Raw genomic sequence first — 18,582 nt, forward strand, 5'->3', positions numbered from 1 at the left:
TAAAGTACAGGCCACACCTTCAAAATTTAAAGGAAGGCAATTATTTTGTTGTTGTTTTTGTTTTTGAGACAGGGTGTCACACTGTTGCCTGGGCTACAGTGCAGTGACATCATAGCTCACTGCAACCTCAAATGCCTGGGCTCAAGCTATCCTCTTGTCTCAGCCTCCCAAGTAGCTAGGACTACAGGCATCTCCACTATGCCCTGATAACTTAAATTTTTTTTTTGTAGAGATGGGGTCTCACTATCTTGCTCAGGCTGACCTTGAACTCCTGGCCTAAGTGATCCTCCTACCTCAGTCTCCTTAAGTGCTAGGATTTAAGTGTGAGCCACCACACCCAGCCAGGAAGGTAATTTGAGGGAAGAAATCCTAATACGATTCAGAGAAAGTCAAGACGGTATATACTAGTCATATTGAAAAAGTCTTCTAAATGAAGAATTCATGCTAAATTTAAATGTAAAGAGCAACATCCATTCCATTTTGCCAAGGGAAATCATCTTTATAAGTAGAATGCAGCATTAGAGTTTTTTTTAAAATAAGAAAATTTGGTGTCTACTTCTTTAAATGCTCCGCATTATGCCCAAAGTAATTATTTTTTAATAATTCTATAACTACAGGTTTAATCACCTTTAATAACAGATTTATTAAATATTTTACTGATATAAAAATATTAAGATTTGCAAATAAAATATGAGATCTTGGCCAGGTGTTGTGGCTCACACCTATAGTAGCACTCTGGGAGGCCGAGGTGGGAGGATTGCTCAAGGTCAGGAATTCAAGACCAGCCTAAGCAAGAGTGAGAATCCGTCTCTAATAAAAATAGAAAAAATTAGCCAGATAGGCAAAAAAAAAAAAAAAAAAAAAATTAGCCCAGCATGGCGGCGCATGCCTGTAGTCCCAGCTACTCAGGAGGCTGAGGCAGGAGGATTACTTAAGCCCAGAAGTTTGAGGTTGATGTGAATTAGGCTGAAGCCAGGGCACTCTAGCCTGGGAAACAGAGTGAGACTCTGTCTCAAAAAATAAATAAAAATAATAAAATAAAAGAAATAAAATAAGAGACCTAAGATTTATTTTGAAATCCTAGATCTCAAGAAAGGAAATGGGTGAAGGTATTGGAGGACATTTCTATATCCATTGTTTTGTATGTCTGAAATTCTTCATAAAAAGCAAAGAAATATGCATACATACAATATATACCCCTATATGCATATATTTTCTTCAAAATTAGATATAGCAAATAATCCTCATATTTTAAATAAAGAAAGCCTCAATTTTTATTTTCAGCTTTTGTTCTAGTCATGTTATTAAATCTTTTATTAAAAGCTAGCATATTGGATAGTTGTTAACTTTTCAAATTCCATAGATGCCCAAGTGTTTTTCTTTTCTTTTTTTTTTTTAAAGACAAGGTCTCACTTAGTCACCCACGCTGGAGTACAGTTGCATAATCATAGCTCACTGCAACTGCTGGGCTCAAGCGATCTTCCCACCTCAGCCTCTAGAGTAGCTGGGACTACAGGCATGGGCCACCATGCCCGGCTAATTCTTTAATGTTTTTAGGGATGGTGTCTCACTATGTTTGCTCAGGTTAGTCTTGAACTCTAGGGCTCACGGGAATCTTTCATCTTTTTGATAATAGCTACTCTAACAGATATGAGGTGATATCTTAATGCGGTTTTATTTATTTTTAATTTAATTTTTATATTTTTAGCTAATTTCTTTTTTTTTTTTTAGTAGAGATGGGGTCTCGCTCTTGCTCAGGCTGGTCTCGAACTCCTGAGCTCAAACGATCCACCTGCCTCGGCCTCCCAAGTGCTAGGATTACAGGTGTGAGCCACGGCACCCGGCCTTAATGTGGTTTTAATTTGCATTTCCCTGATGACTACTGATGTTGAGGATTTTTTCATACACCTGTTGGGCCATTTATATGTCTTCTTTTAATAAATGTCTATTCATGTCCTTTGCCCATTTTTACATAAGGTTATTTGTTTTCTTACTATTGAGTTGTCTTGAGTTCCTTATATATTTTGGATATTAACTGCTTATCAGATGTATGTTTTACAAATATATTCTCCCATTCTTTGTTTGTTCACTCTATGTTTCTTTCGCTGTGCAGAAGCTTTTTAGTTTGATATTTATCTGTTTTTGCTTTTGTTACCTATGCTTTTGAAGTTACAGCCAAAAAATCATCACCTTCATCATCATGAAGCTTTTCCTGTTTCCTTTTAATAGATTTACAGTTTCAGGTCTTATGTTTAAGCCTTCAATTTATTTTGACTTGATTTTTTGTATATGGTGTAAGATGAGGATCTAATTTCATTCTTCTGCATGTGAACATCCAGTCTTTCCAGCACCCTTAAAAAGACTATCCTTTCTCCATTGTTTATTACTGGCATGTCTGTTAAAAATCAACTGACCATAAATGCATGCATTTATTTCTGGGCTTTCTATTCTGTTCCACTGGTCTATGTGTCTATTGTGGCAGTATCATGCTGTTTTGGTTATTATAGCTTTGTTGTAGATTTTGAAATCAGGAAATGTGGTACCTCCGCTATGTACTTTTTGCTCAAGATTGTTTTGGCTATTCAGGGTTTTCTGTGGTTCCATATGCATTTTAGGACTGTTTTTTCCTGTTTCTGTGAAAAATGTTACTGCGATTTTGATAGGAATTATACTGAATCTGTAGATCACTTTGGGTAATATGGACATTTTAATGATATTAATTCTTCCAATCCATGAACATGGGATATGTTTGTATCTTCTTTGATTTCTTTTATCAACGTTCTGTAGTTTTCAGTGTAGCTATCTTTCACCTCCTTGGTTAAATTTATTCCTAAGTATTTTACATTTTTTTGTAAATGGAAATGTTTTCTTTTTTTGGATGGTTTGTTGTTAGTATATAGAAATGCTACTGGTTTTTTTAACATTGATTTTATATCCTGCAACTTTACTGAATTCGTTTATTAGTTCTAACTGTTTTTTGGTGGAATCTTTAGGGTTTTCTAGATATAAGATCAAATTGTCTGTAAACAACAAACAATGTAACTTGTTCCCTTCTAATTTTGATGTTTTTTATTTCCTTCTCTTGCCTACCACTCTCACTAGGGCTTCCAGCACTATGCTGAAGAGAAGTGACAAGAGTGGGCATCCTTGTCTTATTTCCAATCTTAGAGAAAAACTCTCAACTTTTCTCTGCTGAGCATGACATTAGCTGTGGACTTTTCATTTATGGCCTTTATTGTTTTGAGGTACATTCCTTCTGTATCTAATTCTTTGAGAATTTTTATCATGAAAGGATGCTGGATTTTGTTAAATGCTTTTCCTGCATCTATAGAAATGACCATATGGTCTTCCTTCTTTATTCTGTTAAATGGTGTATCACATTTATTGATTAGCATATGTTGAAGCATCTTTGTACCCCAGGGATAAATCCCACTTGCACACAGTGAAACAATCCTTTTAATGTGCTGTTAAATACAGTTTGCTAGTATTTTGTTGAGGATCTTTGCATCTATGTTCATCAGGTATATTGGCCTGTAATTTTCTTTTCTTGCAATGTTCCTTGTCTAGATTTAAATTATCAGGGTGATGCTGGCCATGTAAAATGAGTTTGGAAGCATTCCTTCCTCTTCAATTTTTTAAGAGTTTGAGAAGGATTGATATTAGTTCTTCTTTAAATGTTTAATTCAGGCTGGGTACAGTGTCTCATGCCTATAATCCCAGTGCTTTGGGAGGCCAGGGTGGGAGGATCAGTTGAGGCCAGGAGTTCAAGATCAGCCTGAGCAACAGAGCAAGACACAGTCTCTACAAAAAATAAAAAACATTAGTCGGGCATGATGACACTTGCCTATATTCCTAGCTACCTAGGAGGCTGAGACAGGAGGATTGCTTGAGCCTAGGAGTCCAAGGCTAAAGTAAGCTATGATTACACCACTGCACTTCAGCCTGGGTGACACAGAGAGATGCTGTCTCTTAAAAAAAAAAAAAAAAGTTTTATTCAGCAGTGAAACCATCAGGTTCTGGGCCCTTTTTATTATGGATTCAATCTCCTTATTCATTATCGGTCTGTTCAGATTTCTATTTCTTCATGATTCTGTCTGCCCAAGTCCCATTCATGATTTGTAGTCATGCATTTCAAATAAACCAGATTATGTTCCAACATGATACATACTAATAATATTTCCATGAAGCTTCAGGTCAGATTATGAAGTATTAAAAAAGATGCTTACAATACATTCTTAACATGGGAGAGTGCATGTTATAATCTTAGGTGAAAAAAGAAATCTGAATTATACACACAGATTGGCCTTGTGATGTTTAAAACATATATGAGTGTGTAGAAAAGTTCTGAAGCAGATTTTCTGAAATGGAAAAGTGATTTAAGAAATTATTAGTCACTTTTATTTCTTCTTTTGTACTTTTCCACATTTTGTGCATTTTCTAGAAAGAAAATCTATTGTAAATTTTATTTTTTTCTGCCCCTCCTCACTCTTGTAAACTTAAAAAAACCGAAAACTACAACACATTAAAATGAATATTCAGTTCTACAACCCCAGCTAAGATCAATTATAAAACAACCATGATATAATGATAATAATAATAGTTAACATCTGAATGCTTATTTAGCAGGCATTATTCTAAGGCTTTCAGAAGTATCAACAAATGTAATCCTCACAACAACCCTGGAAGGTACTTACTATTTTGTCCCCACTTAATAGGGTAAGGAAACTCTTAAATAAGAGTGTAATTTTAATTACTTTAGTAGTAGAAAACATTTAAATTTGAATTACTTTCTTTGTGATTCAATTCACAAGGAATATCATTTTAAAAAGTTCCACAAAATATTTTAAGTAACACATTTCAGCAAATTCATTAACTGAATATCATTTATTATGTGGTCAGTATATGGGGCCCTAGAATTTGAAATTAGATTCTCAAGTGTAAAATAGGAAAAACCTAATAAGCAACGAATAGGATGAGTCATCTGTAGAAGTGATTATTCTATAAGCACCAGATTATAAACTCTCTCAGAGGTTGTTTCTACCACACCACTATATTCTTGGGGCCTGATATAGTATATTACACATGGTAGGTGCTTAAAAAATATTTGGGGAAGAAATGCGGGTAGATAATCTAACACTAGGCAACTGAGGAATTATGGAACTATCTAATTAGAATAAATGTGACATGACTATAACTTCAGAAAAAGATATCTGTATTAGCATATTGGAAGCTATAACCGAAACAACCATATTGCATATAATTATGCCCAGCTTTAAGAAAGAGGACAAGTCAACGTGGAGCCTAGGAAAAAAAAGTCAAAAGTTAAAAATTTACCTAGGGGTCTTTTGATTATCTCCAGGGTATAACTGGACTGGACTAGTTGGCAGGTATAATCTTTTAAACTGGAGATTATTACATATATTATGAAAGTAGCTATGAAGATCTCTAACTTAATTTATTCTGACTATATTTCATCTAAGAATCTTTCTATTATGTTTTGACTTCCTATTTGGGTTTGCCTATAGCTAAAGAACATGCTAACCAGCTAATACAACTTTCATGTTCTATTTACTAGATGGTTATAGTTCTCCAAATAAATTAGTAAACTAGAATTCCAGCCTCTTCTGATATTAACATGAAATAGTGCCTAGACAACCAATAAAATTTGTTACTGCATTCTTAAAATTTGAGTTGTAAGACTTTGCAAAGCTAAGTACCAGACCCAAGAAAGTGGCAACAATATATTACTGTGTGAAATCATATCTAGGGATACAGCTGGCCTTTTGAGGTATCTCCTGTTAGGGAACATAAAGAACTACAATAAAATAACCAGAAATGTAAATATAAATACAACTTTATTCATTTATCTATTTAAATAAAATAAAATTGGGAATACCTTCAGAAAGTTCACTAGTTTTGGATATCTGTTCTAGCTCCCAGCCAAGATGTAATGACTCATCCATACTTTGTTTCTGTGCCATTTCCAAAGTCATATTTTCTTCCATTAATTCTTCGATCTTTTTTCTATCCATATCTCGTTCCTTTTTTATTGGCAGGGAGTAGGGAGAGAAAAGAAAGCTAAGAAACAATACCATTTCAAGATAACATTTTATTACTCAAAACTTTCATTTATTAGAAAATAATATAAGAACTTTGAGTTCCTTAAAATTTTCACACTTTGAAGGGAATTATAATTATTACTAGTCACTATACTGAGTAGGTGTCTGACATCCTTTTAAAGCAATCTTTGGAGACACAATGAAAACTCTTCTTCATAGTCAATATTTTGTTTTAGTGATAAAACAAAATAATAATGAAGAATTATGCTAAATTTTAGCAATAGCTTTATTTCTGTATTTTTAAAGATATTTTTAAACAATAGCCTATTTATTGTGGCCTTGAAAAATAGAAGACAAAATTAATAAGTAATGCCTTCTGCAACAAAAGCAGAAATTTCTACTACTTCTGTATTTATATTAAGTTGGATGCATCTAACTTACATAGTTATCTCTTCTCTGTTAAATCCTCAAGGATACTAGCCATCTTGCCATTATAGGGAAATAAGCAGAATCTTAAAATTTTTCCTTAGAGGCCATGTAACTGATCTACCCGTTAAAGCTTACCATTTCCATATCATGAAGTTTAGCCTTCAGTTGTAAGTTCTCTTTTTCTAATTCATGTAATTTATCAGAACGAGCTCGAGTTCCTTCTAGTTGGTCTTCCAACATGGTTTTTGTCTCTAATAAAACTTGATTGTCTTCTTTTAATTCCTATAAACATTTCAAACAGGCTTTATTTGTCACAAATGTGTTAATATCTGTTAATTTTTTTAAAGCTCTGGAACATAAAAGTTATTGTAAAAGAAGAACATTAATCTATCTTTATCAACAGTTCTATGCAAGAATAAAGTTACTGAGTAATAAAAATATAGTTGAAATTTTCTTGGCTTCATTTTTCCCCCCAGAATTTAAACTATTATGCAAACAAAATATACTCAATACTTATATTAGGATGAGTAATACTACTGTAATTTCACATGAAATTGTTAGGGTATATTTAAATTTCTTAGTCACAAGGATAAGGAACTAAGTACAAGTAGTCTTCCAAATATTTAAAACACAAATCTCCATAGAATCAGGGCTTAATTTATTGACTGAAATGCATTTAAAGATTTCTCTGTACTTAGAGCTATAACTTGAAAGTGAAAGGTTTGAGGTTTTTAAGACTTGAACTGAGACTCACATAAATCAAAAACCAAGGCTCTATTAATACATACTTTACATAAACACCTTAAGGGAATTCTTAAAAATCCCGACATAAGTTTTAAACATATGTGTTCACAATTCTTTTTTTTTTAATTCAGTCCCCATAGGGACTGTCAAAAATTGCCATTGCTGACTATATTGCAAGTCTGGTCATGGTGGGGGGTATTGGGAAAAGTTTTCAATTAGCAATAATCGCACTTCAGATAAACCTGATTGGCTACAACACTGCCACTACACAAAGCTAAGTGTTCACAATTCCATCTTGCTAAGTTATATGCCTGTGGTTTATAAAGTCTAGAGAAAGTATATTAAGACAGTGGCATTCCTGAAAATCTCTTAACAGTGCCATATATATGCATGTCTAAATAACTAGTAAATAATAAGTACTTTATCTTTGGAGTCCTGTTGGGTCTATTTATTGGTAACCTGCACACTAAAATGTTCTAATGACTTTCTCTTATGTCTTCATTTCTTGATTTTGTATATTCCCTTGTTCTTAGTAATACTCATATTGAAACTGATCAAAATCTGCTGTTTACAGACAATGAGGAAATTAACTGAGAAAGGAGAAAAGGATACAAGAAGTATCATCAAATTCTTGCTGTCAGACTCAAACATCAACTTGGCTTTTTTCCTAATTTGTTTGTATGTATATAGCTTTATTAATCTTTTTTTTTTTTTTTTGAGACAGAGTGTCGCTTTGTTGCCCTGGCTAGAGTGAGTGCCGTGGTGTCAGCCTAGCTCACAGCAACCTCAAACTCCTGGGCTTAAGCAATCCTACTGCCTCAGCCTCCCGAGTAGCTAGGACTACAGGCATGTGCCACCATGCCCGGCTAATTTTTTCTATATATATTTTAGTTGGCCAGATAATTTCTTTCTATTCTTAGTAGAGACGGGTTTTTAGTAGAGACGGGGTCTCACTCAGGCTGGTCTCGAACTCCTGACCTCGAGCGATCCACCCACCTCGGCCTCCCAGAGTGCTAGGATTACAGGTGAGAGCCACCGCACCCGGCCTTTAATCTTAATTTAGTAATATTAGTTAGAGAGCAATCAGAAATATGTTTTACTTTCACTTCTGAGAACAAGTTAGAGATTAGCAGAGATAAATACTTTGACTATGAGGGAAGAACTGCAAAAGTCTGCTCTACCTATGATGCTAAGTAATGGAATGAAAGAAGCGCCCAAATAAATTCAATAAAATTAAGGATTCCTTTGTAAAAGTCTAATATGCTGGTTTATCATAAAATAAACACTCAGAGGTATTTATTATTTCTTCAACATTTCAAGAGTTTCTCATGTTTATTAAGTGCATTTTAAATGCATTTTAAAAATCATAACACATTTTAAAAATATCATGAATGGTTAACTATGCAACATACCTCAACTCTTGCCTTATAAAATTCAATATCATGTAGTCTCTCTTTATATCTGCTGACTTCACTTTCAAGCTTATCAACTCTGACTGCCTTCTCTCGAAGTGCATCTAATTCATCTCGGTACATTCTGGCAGAACGAGCATCCGAAAGCAAATTCATGTTCTAAATATAAACAAATAACAATATTTTAAATATTACTTTCAGTTTCAACTTGTTATTCTTTTTTTTTTTTTTTTGAGACAGAGTCTCGCTCTGTTGCCCAGGCTAGAGTGAGTGCCGTGGCGTCAGCCTAGCTCTCAGCAACCTCAAACTCCTGGGCTTAAGCAATCCTTCTGCCTCAGCCTCCCGAGTAGCTGGGAATACAGGCATGCGCCACCATGCCTGGCTAATTTTTTTCTCTCTGTATTTTTAGCTGTCCAAATCATTTCTTTCTATTTTTAGTAGAGACAGGGTCTCGCTCTTGCTCAGGCTGGTCTCAAACTCCTGAGCTCAAACGATCCACCCGCCTCGGCCTCCCAAGTGCTAGGATTACAGGCATGAGCCACCGTGCCTGGCCTCAACTTATTATTCTTTAGCTGTAAGACTTGATAAATTTACTTTAAAACAATCAATAAATTATATATTTTAAAAGGGTGAATTTTATAAAGTATGTAAATTATACCTCAATTAATTTGTTCTTTAAAATGAGGAGATACAAAGTCTTTTTTTAAAAACCAAGAACAAAAAGTATTTTAAACACATATATTTAGGTTTATATATAATTTATATAAAGTTCTCTGTCAGGAATATAAAAAATATTCAGGATATTTTCAAATAAGATAACTTCTACTTACAATCATTTGCAATCAAGTTAAAGTGAAAGAGTTAACTTTAAAATACAGGATAGTGAAAATACCAAAAGGCAACTATATTCCTAAGGTTAATTATTAGTTACTTAAGAGAAATAAGATTCCTATCCAGATATGGTATAACATACCAAAATCTTGTTGACATTTTTTTAAATCCTTCCAAGTAAAATGATTAATGCGTATCTTAATGCCATTTGAGAAAAATAATAAAATTGAACCTTTTAAAAGCAGTTCTCAAAGTGTGATATTTTTTTTTCTATTTTTAGTTGCCTGGCTAATTTCTTGCTATTTTTAGTAGAGACGGGGTCTCGCTCTCACTCAGGCTAGTCTCCTTACCTCAAGCGATCCTCCCGACTTGGCCTCCCATAGTGCTAGGATAATAGGCATGAGCCACCACTCCTGGCCTTCATTTTTATATTACATGGAATGGGTTGAAGTATTTTTTAACTGAATTAATATTTTAAAAAATTCTTAGCTTTAATTTCTAATATGGTAAATACTAATAGAAGAATGAACACACCTACAAAAAACCCTGCTATCAAGAAGCAGAATAGCAGCCTCAGCATATCTAGAACTAAAGATTATGATTCTTACTCTCTACTCTCTAGAAGTTCCCAGTTTATCATCTTGCAAATGGGGTATTCCCTGCATTTAAAATGGCAGGTTAGGGGAAGTTAAAGGAAGAAACAATGTCCAGCTTTACTCCAATTCTTATTCCTTATGGATTAAAGAGCTCATACACACCACCCCCAAATAAAAATGAAACATTAGAGTGATTTAAAAAGTGAATTTTTAAACACTCTTGGTTCAAGATGAAAAAACACAAAGCTTTCATAAAATAAAAAAACAATCTTTTTTTAAATAAAAAGTTTTGCTCTTATTTAATAGGAAATTATACCATATATATGTTAACATAAAACACCATCAGAGAGAAATACAGGGAGATATGCATAAACAGCACAGTTTCAACAGAGGTGTTCTAGCTTCCAAGGCCACAGAAGCCAAATACATAAAGAAGAAAAACTTGGAACTACCCTGGTTTTAAAGGATTCTTTTGAATCTTAGGAAAGTTTAAATAGCACTAATACAGAACAAAGAAAAGTTCAAAGATCTTGAGTTCAAGTTTTGACTCTGATATTTCTGAAGAGAGAGATACTGAAAAAGTCGTCCAATCTTTTCAAGCCTCAGTGATCTCATTTATTTATCAAGCACTGAGGTAAAGGTAACAAATTACCAGAAGAAAAAATCAATTTCCAATTACTTGGTGGTCTTATATAATAGAAGTTCCAGGTACAAACCTCTTGTTGCAGTCTTTTTAGTTCCATTTCCATTTGCTCAAGTTCTTGTTTACAGTCTAATAACTGTTCAGTCTTTTCCTCTCTTAAAGGCAAAAATATATTTATTAAAGAATAACATACTACTTTTAAAAACTATGATCATCTGCATTAATACAAATGTATTATCACTCTTAAGTAACTAGTTGAACACAGTATTAACCACAACCTCAACCCAGGGGAGAAAAAAAAACACAAAGTAATGGATATTAGGAATTTATATGATCACATGTCATTCCAACGCTCTTCTTAATGTTTTCCAAAGGCTAACCTCAATGACTAATGTCTTCATAGCTCCTAATGTGGTTTCTCTCTCTCTTTTCATCTTTCCTGCTAGCCTCCCCACCACCCTTGTCCCCTTCGACGCCACTCTCCTTTCTCTATTTCTCCCTCCCTCTCTGCATAGTCACAGACAAGTTGGACGAGTTGTTATGCAAGGAAATATGACCTGGGTCTGAGATTTCTAAGGGTCACTAAACTATTTTATTTTAGAGACGGAGTCTCACTCTGTTGCCCAGACTAGAGTGCCATGGCGTCAGCCTAGTTCACAGAAACCTCTAACTCCTGGGCTCAAGCAATCCTTCTGCATCAGCCTCCCGAGTAGCTGGGACTACAGGCATGTGCCACCATGCCCGGCTAATTTTTTCTATATATTTTTAGTTGTCCAGATAATTTCTTTCTATTTTTAGTAGAGACGGGGTCTTGCTCTTGCTCAGGCTGGTCTCGAACTCCTGAGCTCAAACAATCCACCCACCTCGGCCTCCCAAAGTGCTAGGATTACAGGCGTGAGCCACCGCGCCTGGCCCTCTAAACTATTTTCAACATTTACAGTGCCCTTAAGTTAATAATCCACTTCCTATTGTCATACAGATACCTAAAATCTTTACATCTCTACTGGTTTCTGCCCTATAGCATATAAATACCATCAAATTTCATCTTTTTTTTGAGACAGAGTCTTACTCTGTTGCCCTGGGTAGACTGCAGTGGTGTCATCAAAGCTCAATGCAACCTCAAACTCCTGGACTCAAGCGATCCTCCTGCCTCAGCCTTCCAAGTAGCTGGGACTACAGGCATGCACCACCACCCCCAGCTAATTTTTTCTATTTTTGGTAGAGATGGGGTCTTGCTCTTGCTCAGGTTGGTCTCCAACTCCTGAATTCAAGCGATCCTGCTGCCTTGGCCTCCCAGAGTGCTAGGATAAAAGACGTGAGACACTGCTTTACCTCTAAACTCCCATTTTCTATCTTTCCTTCAGAGACAAGCTCCTCAACCATATTTTTTTTGTTTTTAAGAGACAAGGTCTTATTCTGTCACCCAGGCTAGAGTGCAGTGGCATGATCAGAGCTCACTACACCCTTGAACTCCTGGGCTCAAGTGATCCTCCTGCCTCAACCTCCTAAGTAGCTGAAACTACAGGTGCACGCCACCATGCCTGGCTAATATATACATATTTTTCTTTTGTAGAGACAGGGTCTCACTATGTTACCTAGGCTGGTTTCGAACTTCTGGCCAGCCGCAAGCAATTCTCCTGACTCAGGTTCCTAAAGTGCTGGGATTTCAAAACCATAATTTATAATGTTGAAGAAATATTTCCTTTGATAGAGAAACCATAATTTATTAAGCAGATTCCATTTTTCACTGTAATACATACTGTTTTGGCTAACGAACTCATTAGTATACCTAAAATCCTATGTATTTCAGGACAGCTTTCTTTCTTTCTTTTTTATTGTAAGAAACAGATGTCTCACTATGTTGCCCAGGCTGGCATTGAACTCCAGGGCAACAGAGGAATTTTCCTATCTTAGCCTCCAGAGTAACTGGGACTACGGGTGTGCACCACCATGCCTGGCTTTCAGGACTCATCTCTAAACGTGCATTACAGGTTAAAAGGTACTTGATACAGGCTGAGTATCCCTTATCTAAAAATGTTTGAGATGAGACATATTTTGGATTTTGAATTTTTTTGGATTTTGAAACATATTAAAAGATATAAAAATCCAAAACACATTTGTATTATATACTTGTCTGATTGAGCAACCCTAATCTGAACATGCTCCAATGAACATTTCCTTTGAGCATCATGTCACTGCTCCAAAACATTTGTATTTTGGATGTTTGGACTAAGGATACTCAACCTATACATACTTTGTGTCACTCAACCTATACATACTTTGTGTCAAACTACCCCCCAGAAAGGCCATTACCAATTTATAATGCAACCAGTAAAGGATAAAGGTGGCTATATGTGAAACAACTGAACAATTAAAAAATGCTGTGTTTTTTTCCCCATGGCTGTGCCATTAAATTTTTTTCTTTTGTGAATTATTAGCTCATGTCATATTTCTAACTTTCTACTGGACAGTTAGTCTTTTTCTTCCTGATAAAAAGCTATTACCTTTTGTGATTTATATTTCTTACAAATATTTCTTTTTGGGCTGTGGAATGCTTTTTTAAAAATTAGCCTTTGGTGTTATTCCCAAATGTACACTTAGGTGATGATCAGGGAAACCAATTTGCTGGTGAGTACATGTGGTGCTTATTTTTCCATTCTTGGGATACTTCACTTAGTAGAATGGGTTCCAACTCTATCCAGGAGAACATAAGAGATTCTATATCACCATTATTTCTTACAGCTGAATAATACTCCATGGCATACATATACCACATTTTACTAATCCACTCATGAATTGATGGGCATTTGGGTTGTTTCCACATCTTTGCAATTGTGAATTGTGCTGCTATAAACATTTGGGTGCAGATGTCTTTTTTGGTGGTGACATATATAAAATTTGCTGGCCAGGAGTGGTAACTTACACCTGTAATCCCAGCACTTTGAGAGGCTAAGGTAGGAGGATCGCTTGAGGCTAGAGTTCGTGGTAACTTACACCTGTAATCCCAGCACTTTGAGAGGCTAAGGTAGGAGGATCGCTTGAGGCTAGAGTTCGAGACCAGTATGGGAAACATAACAAGAACACTATCACTATAAATAAAAAAATTTTTTTAATTAGCTGGGTGTGGTGGCACATGCCTCTAGTCCTGGCTACTTGGGAGGCTGAGACAGGAGGATCACTTGAGCCCAGGAGTTGGACATTACCATGAGCTATGACTGCACCACTGCACTCTGACTGCACCACTGCACTCCAGCCTGGGTGACAGAGTGAGACCCTGTCTCTAAAAAAGATAAAATAAAAAGCAAAAACAATTCAAATGCCCATCAACCTATGAATGGCTGATCAAAATGTGGCATATCCATAAAATGGAATAGTATTCAATCATAAAAAGGAATAAAGTACTGATAGATGCTACAACATGGATGAAACTGGAAAACATTATGCTAAGAGAAAAGAACCCAGTCACAAAAGGCCATTTATTGTATGACTCCATTTATATGTAATATCCAGAATAGGCAAATACATGGAAACCTAAAGTAGATCAGTGATTGCCAGGAGCTGAGGGCAAAGAGAGACAGGGAGTGACTGCTAATGGGTATGGGGTTTCTTTTGGGGGTGATGAAAATGTCTTGAAATTAGAACAGTGTGTGATAACTGCACCACTCTATGAATAAACTAAAAACCATTTAATTGTACACTTTTTATGAGCACCCCTTCCATCATGAATTGTATACTTTAAAGGGATGAATTTTCTGATACATGAATTATATCTCAATAAGGCTCTTTTAAAAAAAAAAAAAAAAGAAAATCATTTTTTGGGTGTTTTCTTTCTTCCTTTCTTTCTTTGAGACAGGGTCTTGCTCCGCTGCCCAGGCTAGAACACAGTGGTGTCTTCATAGCTCACTGCAACCTCAAACTCCTGGGCTCAAGGGATCCTCCTGCTTTAGCTTCCTGAGTAGCTGGGACTACGGGAACATGCCAGCACACCTGGCTAATTTTTTAAATTTTTTGTAGAGATGGGGTCTTGCTGTGTTGTTAAGGCTGGTCTCCAACTCCTGGCCTCAAGTGATCCTCCTGCCTCGGCCTCCCAAAGTGCTGGGATTACAGGTGTGAGCTACTGTATTAATAGTTTATAATAGAGAAAAACTCTTTCAAAACACCAGATCCACAGAGGCAGAGAGAATTATTAAAGGGAGTATTTAATAGTGTTAACTACTCCAATAAAAGTGAAACTTATAAGACATCACTTTTTCCATCCAAAGTGCAAATTATACTTTTACTCTGCATGTTTATAAATCAAAAGCAATAATATTATAATGTACTGCCCATAAATGAGGATGCCATTAATTTGCATGATCTCATCACAATTATTTACTGTATAGTTTCCATTAGCTATATAAGGAGACCTGGACTATTTTTGTTCACCATAATTTCTGTACTTCATTTACTTTAGCAAAGGCCTGTCCCAATAAAAAGATGTAAAACAAATGTCAACAGAAGAAATCCATGAAGAAACACATTTTCAAAGGACAACAAAGATAGTAAATGGTATCTGATGAAATGCTAATTACTGGAAATACTTGCTATATTATGACATAGTTATTTGGTCATTAAAAATATCCAGTTACATTTTCCAATCAGTATATATAAAACCAAATTTTATCAATCTCTTCAAGTTTTTGGAATTTTAACATACTCCATGGCCAACTAAATTTTATTTAAAAATTAATTCTAATATAGTACAAAACCTTAAATGAATTCATAGCCATCATTACAGTTCTAATTGCATGCTTTATCTGAAGACTGGAGAAGATTGTGCTAAATTATATGGAACGAACTAGTGTTCACTGTTTAGGCTATCCATTAACTGCCAGTCAAACTAATAACAGCAATCTCTTCCCTAATTTTCCTGGTGCAGCTGTTTATAGAATATCCTGGGCGTATTCATTTCAATAGATACATAATAATGCAGACATCCACAAGTGAAAGCTGTATTTTTTTTGTTTTCAAATTTTCCTATAGACTGTAATGTTTTTTTCTACCCTGCATATTCAGTCACTTCGTATAACTGCTTTAAATAATCAGTAAATAAATTTAATTGCTATATTGTGGTTTTAAACTTAAAATCTATACTCTGAAGCTCAAGTTCCAGGAAAACCACCTAAAAATTTTTTAAAAGAAACAAAGAAGCCCCCCATACAAAAATCCTTTCTTTTTTTTAAAGTACAAAATCAAAAAGCTCCAGCAGAGATTGGTCACATCTTTACAAGGAATGCTTATGTCATTTATACTTACTTTTTTACAACAATCTTTGAAAATTAACCTAAATACAGTCATGCATCGTTTAACAACGAGAACACACTCTAAGAAATGTGTCATTAGGCAATTTCCTCATTGTGCGAACATCATGTACAGTACTTACACAAACCTAGATGGTATATCCTATTATACACACAGGCTATGGTATAGCCTATTGCTCCTAGGCTACAAACCCATACAGCATATTACTGTATGGAATACAATGTAAGTATTTGCATATCTAAACATATCTAAACACAGAAAAAGTACAGTAAAAAATATGGTATAAAAGGTAAAAAATGGTACACTTGTATAGGGTTGCTTACCATGAATGGAGCATGCAGGACTGGAGGTTGCTCTGCATGAGTCAGTGAGCAAATGAAGGCCTAGAACATTACTGTATACTACTGTAGACTTTCTAAACATTACACACGTAGGCTACACTAAACTTAAAAAAATTTTTTTCTATAATAAATTAACCTTAGTTCACTGTAATTTTGTTACTTTATAAACTTAATTTTTAACTCTTCTGTATTAACGCTTAGCTTAAAACATAAACACATTGTACAGCTGCACAAAAATATTTTCTTTATATCCTTATTCAATCAGCTTTTTTCTATTTTTAAAATTTTTAATTTTTTTTTACTTTTTAAATTTTTTAAAAAAAAACTAAGACATGAACACACCATTAGCCTAGGCCTACAAAAAGGGTCAAGAACATCGAGATGTCGCTACGTGACAGGAATTTTTCAGCTCATTTATAACCACATGGGACCACCGTTGTATACGCAGTCCATTGTTGACCGAAACATCATTATACAGCATGTGACTATATTTACCTTTACTAAGTACAGGACTCACACACTTCAGTCAGTCAATGCAGAAGATACACAGAAAAATTTATTTTTTTGTAATAGTATATGCCAACAATTTTGTCTTTTAAGGCGTTAATTTTAAAAACCTAAACACTGATCTACATAAGTGGTTTCCAGTCATTTGGATTTCAAAGAATATAAGAATAAAAAATAATTAAGGAGATTCCCAATTTGCCAAGGAAGGACACTATTTTATAAAAGAAAAGACGTTAGAAAGATAGGAAGGACGTAAATCCAGAATAAAGGGCATCCATTAAATTGATAAATTTAACATTAGGAAACCATTATGCCAGTCTCCTTATTTTTCTCATTTTGACACACACTAATGAAAACATTGACACAAATTAAAAATGGAAAGCCACTAATTTATATTCCATAAGCCTAAAAATATTGTTTAGGTCACCTTTGGGACCATATAAATGCAATGAACCTTGAAAATCAGCAACTTACAGTTCCTGCCTAAGCCTTCTTATCTTGGCTTTAGCATCTGCCAGTTCCACTGACAGATGTTGTCGACTTTCTGTTCGCTTCATGCCTGGAGAACCACAGGGTGATTGTGCAGATGAAGAGGCATGGGGTAGAAAATGAAGACCATCCCGCTCTTCAGAGAGCTCTATGATAGTCTAAGAAATTATAGAAATAAACACAGATTCAATTTTAGTACTCTACATATCAGCAAAATAAACACATCAATACTATTCACTGAGTCTAAGTATTATACTACAATATCAAAAAAATTCATCGATCAAAAACATTTTAACTTTGTCATATTTACCTGCCATTTTTAAAAGTTTCATTCAATAGTTGTGCATGAGCTATTTAGTAGGTAACACTAGAACAAGACTTAATACTTTTTTCCTTTCCTAATTTTTTAACAAAAGAAATCAATTATAATAAAATAGCTAGATTAGATAACAAATGTTAGAATGACACAAATGATTTGTTGAGAAAGGAAAGAAATTAACCCAAGAGTGATTTGTTTAGAACTGTGCTGTCCAATATGATAGCCAGTAGTACAGGTGGCTATTTAATTAAGAACTTTTTAAAGTTAAAAGTCAGTTCCTTAGTCACATTAGCCATATTTCAAGTGCACAACAGCTTTATGTCTATATGTGGTGAATGGACAGCCCAGAAATACAAACTTGCCATCACTGCAGACTTTGATTGCAGTGCTCTAAAATTAAAAACAGGGATCTCAGAGGGACCTAACAAAACCTCAGAGGTTTAGTTCAATCTCTTTACTCTGCAGTAAGGTAACTGAGGCATAGTTATTGATTTACCCATGATCACACAACTAGCTAATAGCTACGCCAAGACTCCCACATCCCATATGCTCTACATCCTATGCACTCTCTCCTACCAGTTCCAATCTGCTTCTTATCTCAAAGCGTCTCTTATTCCTTCCTCCAGAGACATTCCATGGGGCACAAACCTCCATTTCTAAACCGAAACTTTAAGAGCTACTTAATCCACATGTACCTCACACAATCATAATTCTTCCATTCCCCTAATTTCCCTTTTCTTTATTGGTAAATTATCTCAGGCTTTTCTTTCACATTTCTCAGGCAAACAGAAATTGTCTTCTATGGCAATTTCAACTGTCCTACTACTTCAGAATGGGTCCATTTACCACAATGGGACCACAAAATCACCACCCTTGATTTATTTCTCATCATCAAGTCTTATCCACCCTCA

General features: G+C 35.0%; 1 protein-coding gene and 1 non-coding gene across 11 annotated transcripts in view; both read right to left on the minus strand.

Annotated features, from left to right (window-relative positions):
- Positions 1-18,582, minus strand: part of CCDC88A (coiled-coil domain containing 88A) — a 120,600-nt gene that overhangs the window by 49,970 nt on the left and 52,048 nt on the right. For all 10 annotated transcript variants that reach the window (XM_045549639.1, XM_045549641.1, XM_045549640.1 and 7 more), the window contains 5 exons: positions 17,338-17,510; positions 10,788-10,869; positions 8,645-8,803; positions 6,624-6,770; positions 5,897-6,041 (listed from right to left, as the gene is read on the minus strand). In XM_045549639.1, coding sequence (XP_045405595.1) covers positions 5,897-6,041; positions 6,624-6,770; positions 8,645-8,803; positions 10,788-10,869; positions 17,338-17,510 — 706 coding nt within the window. The remainder of the gene's footprint in view (positions 1-5,896; positions 6,042-6,623; positions 6,771-8,644; positions 8,804-10,787; positions 10,870-17,337; positions 17,511-18,582) is intronic.
- Positions 7,364-7,508, minus strand: LOC123637529. Its single transcript, XR_006734902.1, has one exon. It is a non-coding gene; the product is annotated as a U4 spliceosomal RNA (small nuclear RNA).

Source organism: Lemur catta, chromosome 4, assembly GCF_020740605.2.
Source record: "Lemur catta isolate mLemCat1 chromosome 4, mLemCat1.pri, whole genome shotgun sequence".
Classification (NCBI taxonomy): Eukaryota; Metazoa; Chordata; class Mammalia; order Primates; family Lemuridae; genus Lemur; species Lemur catta.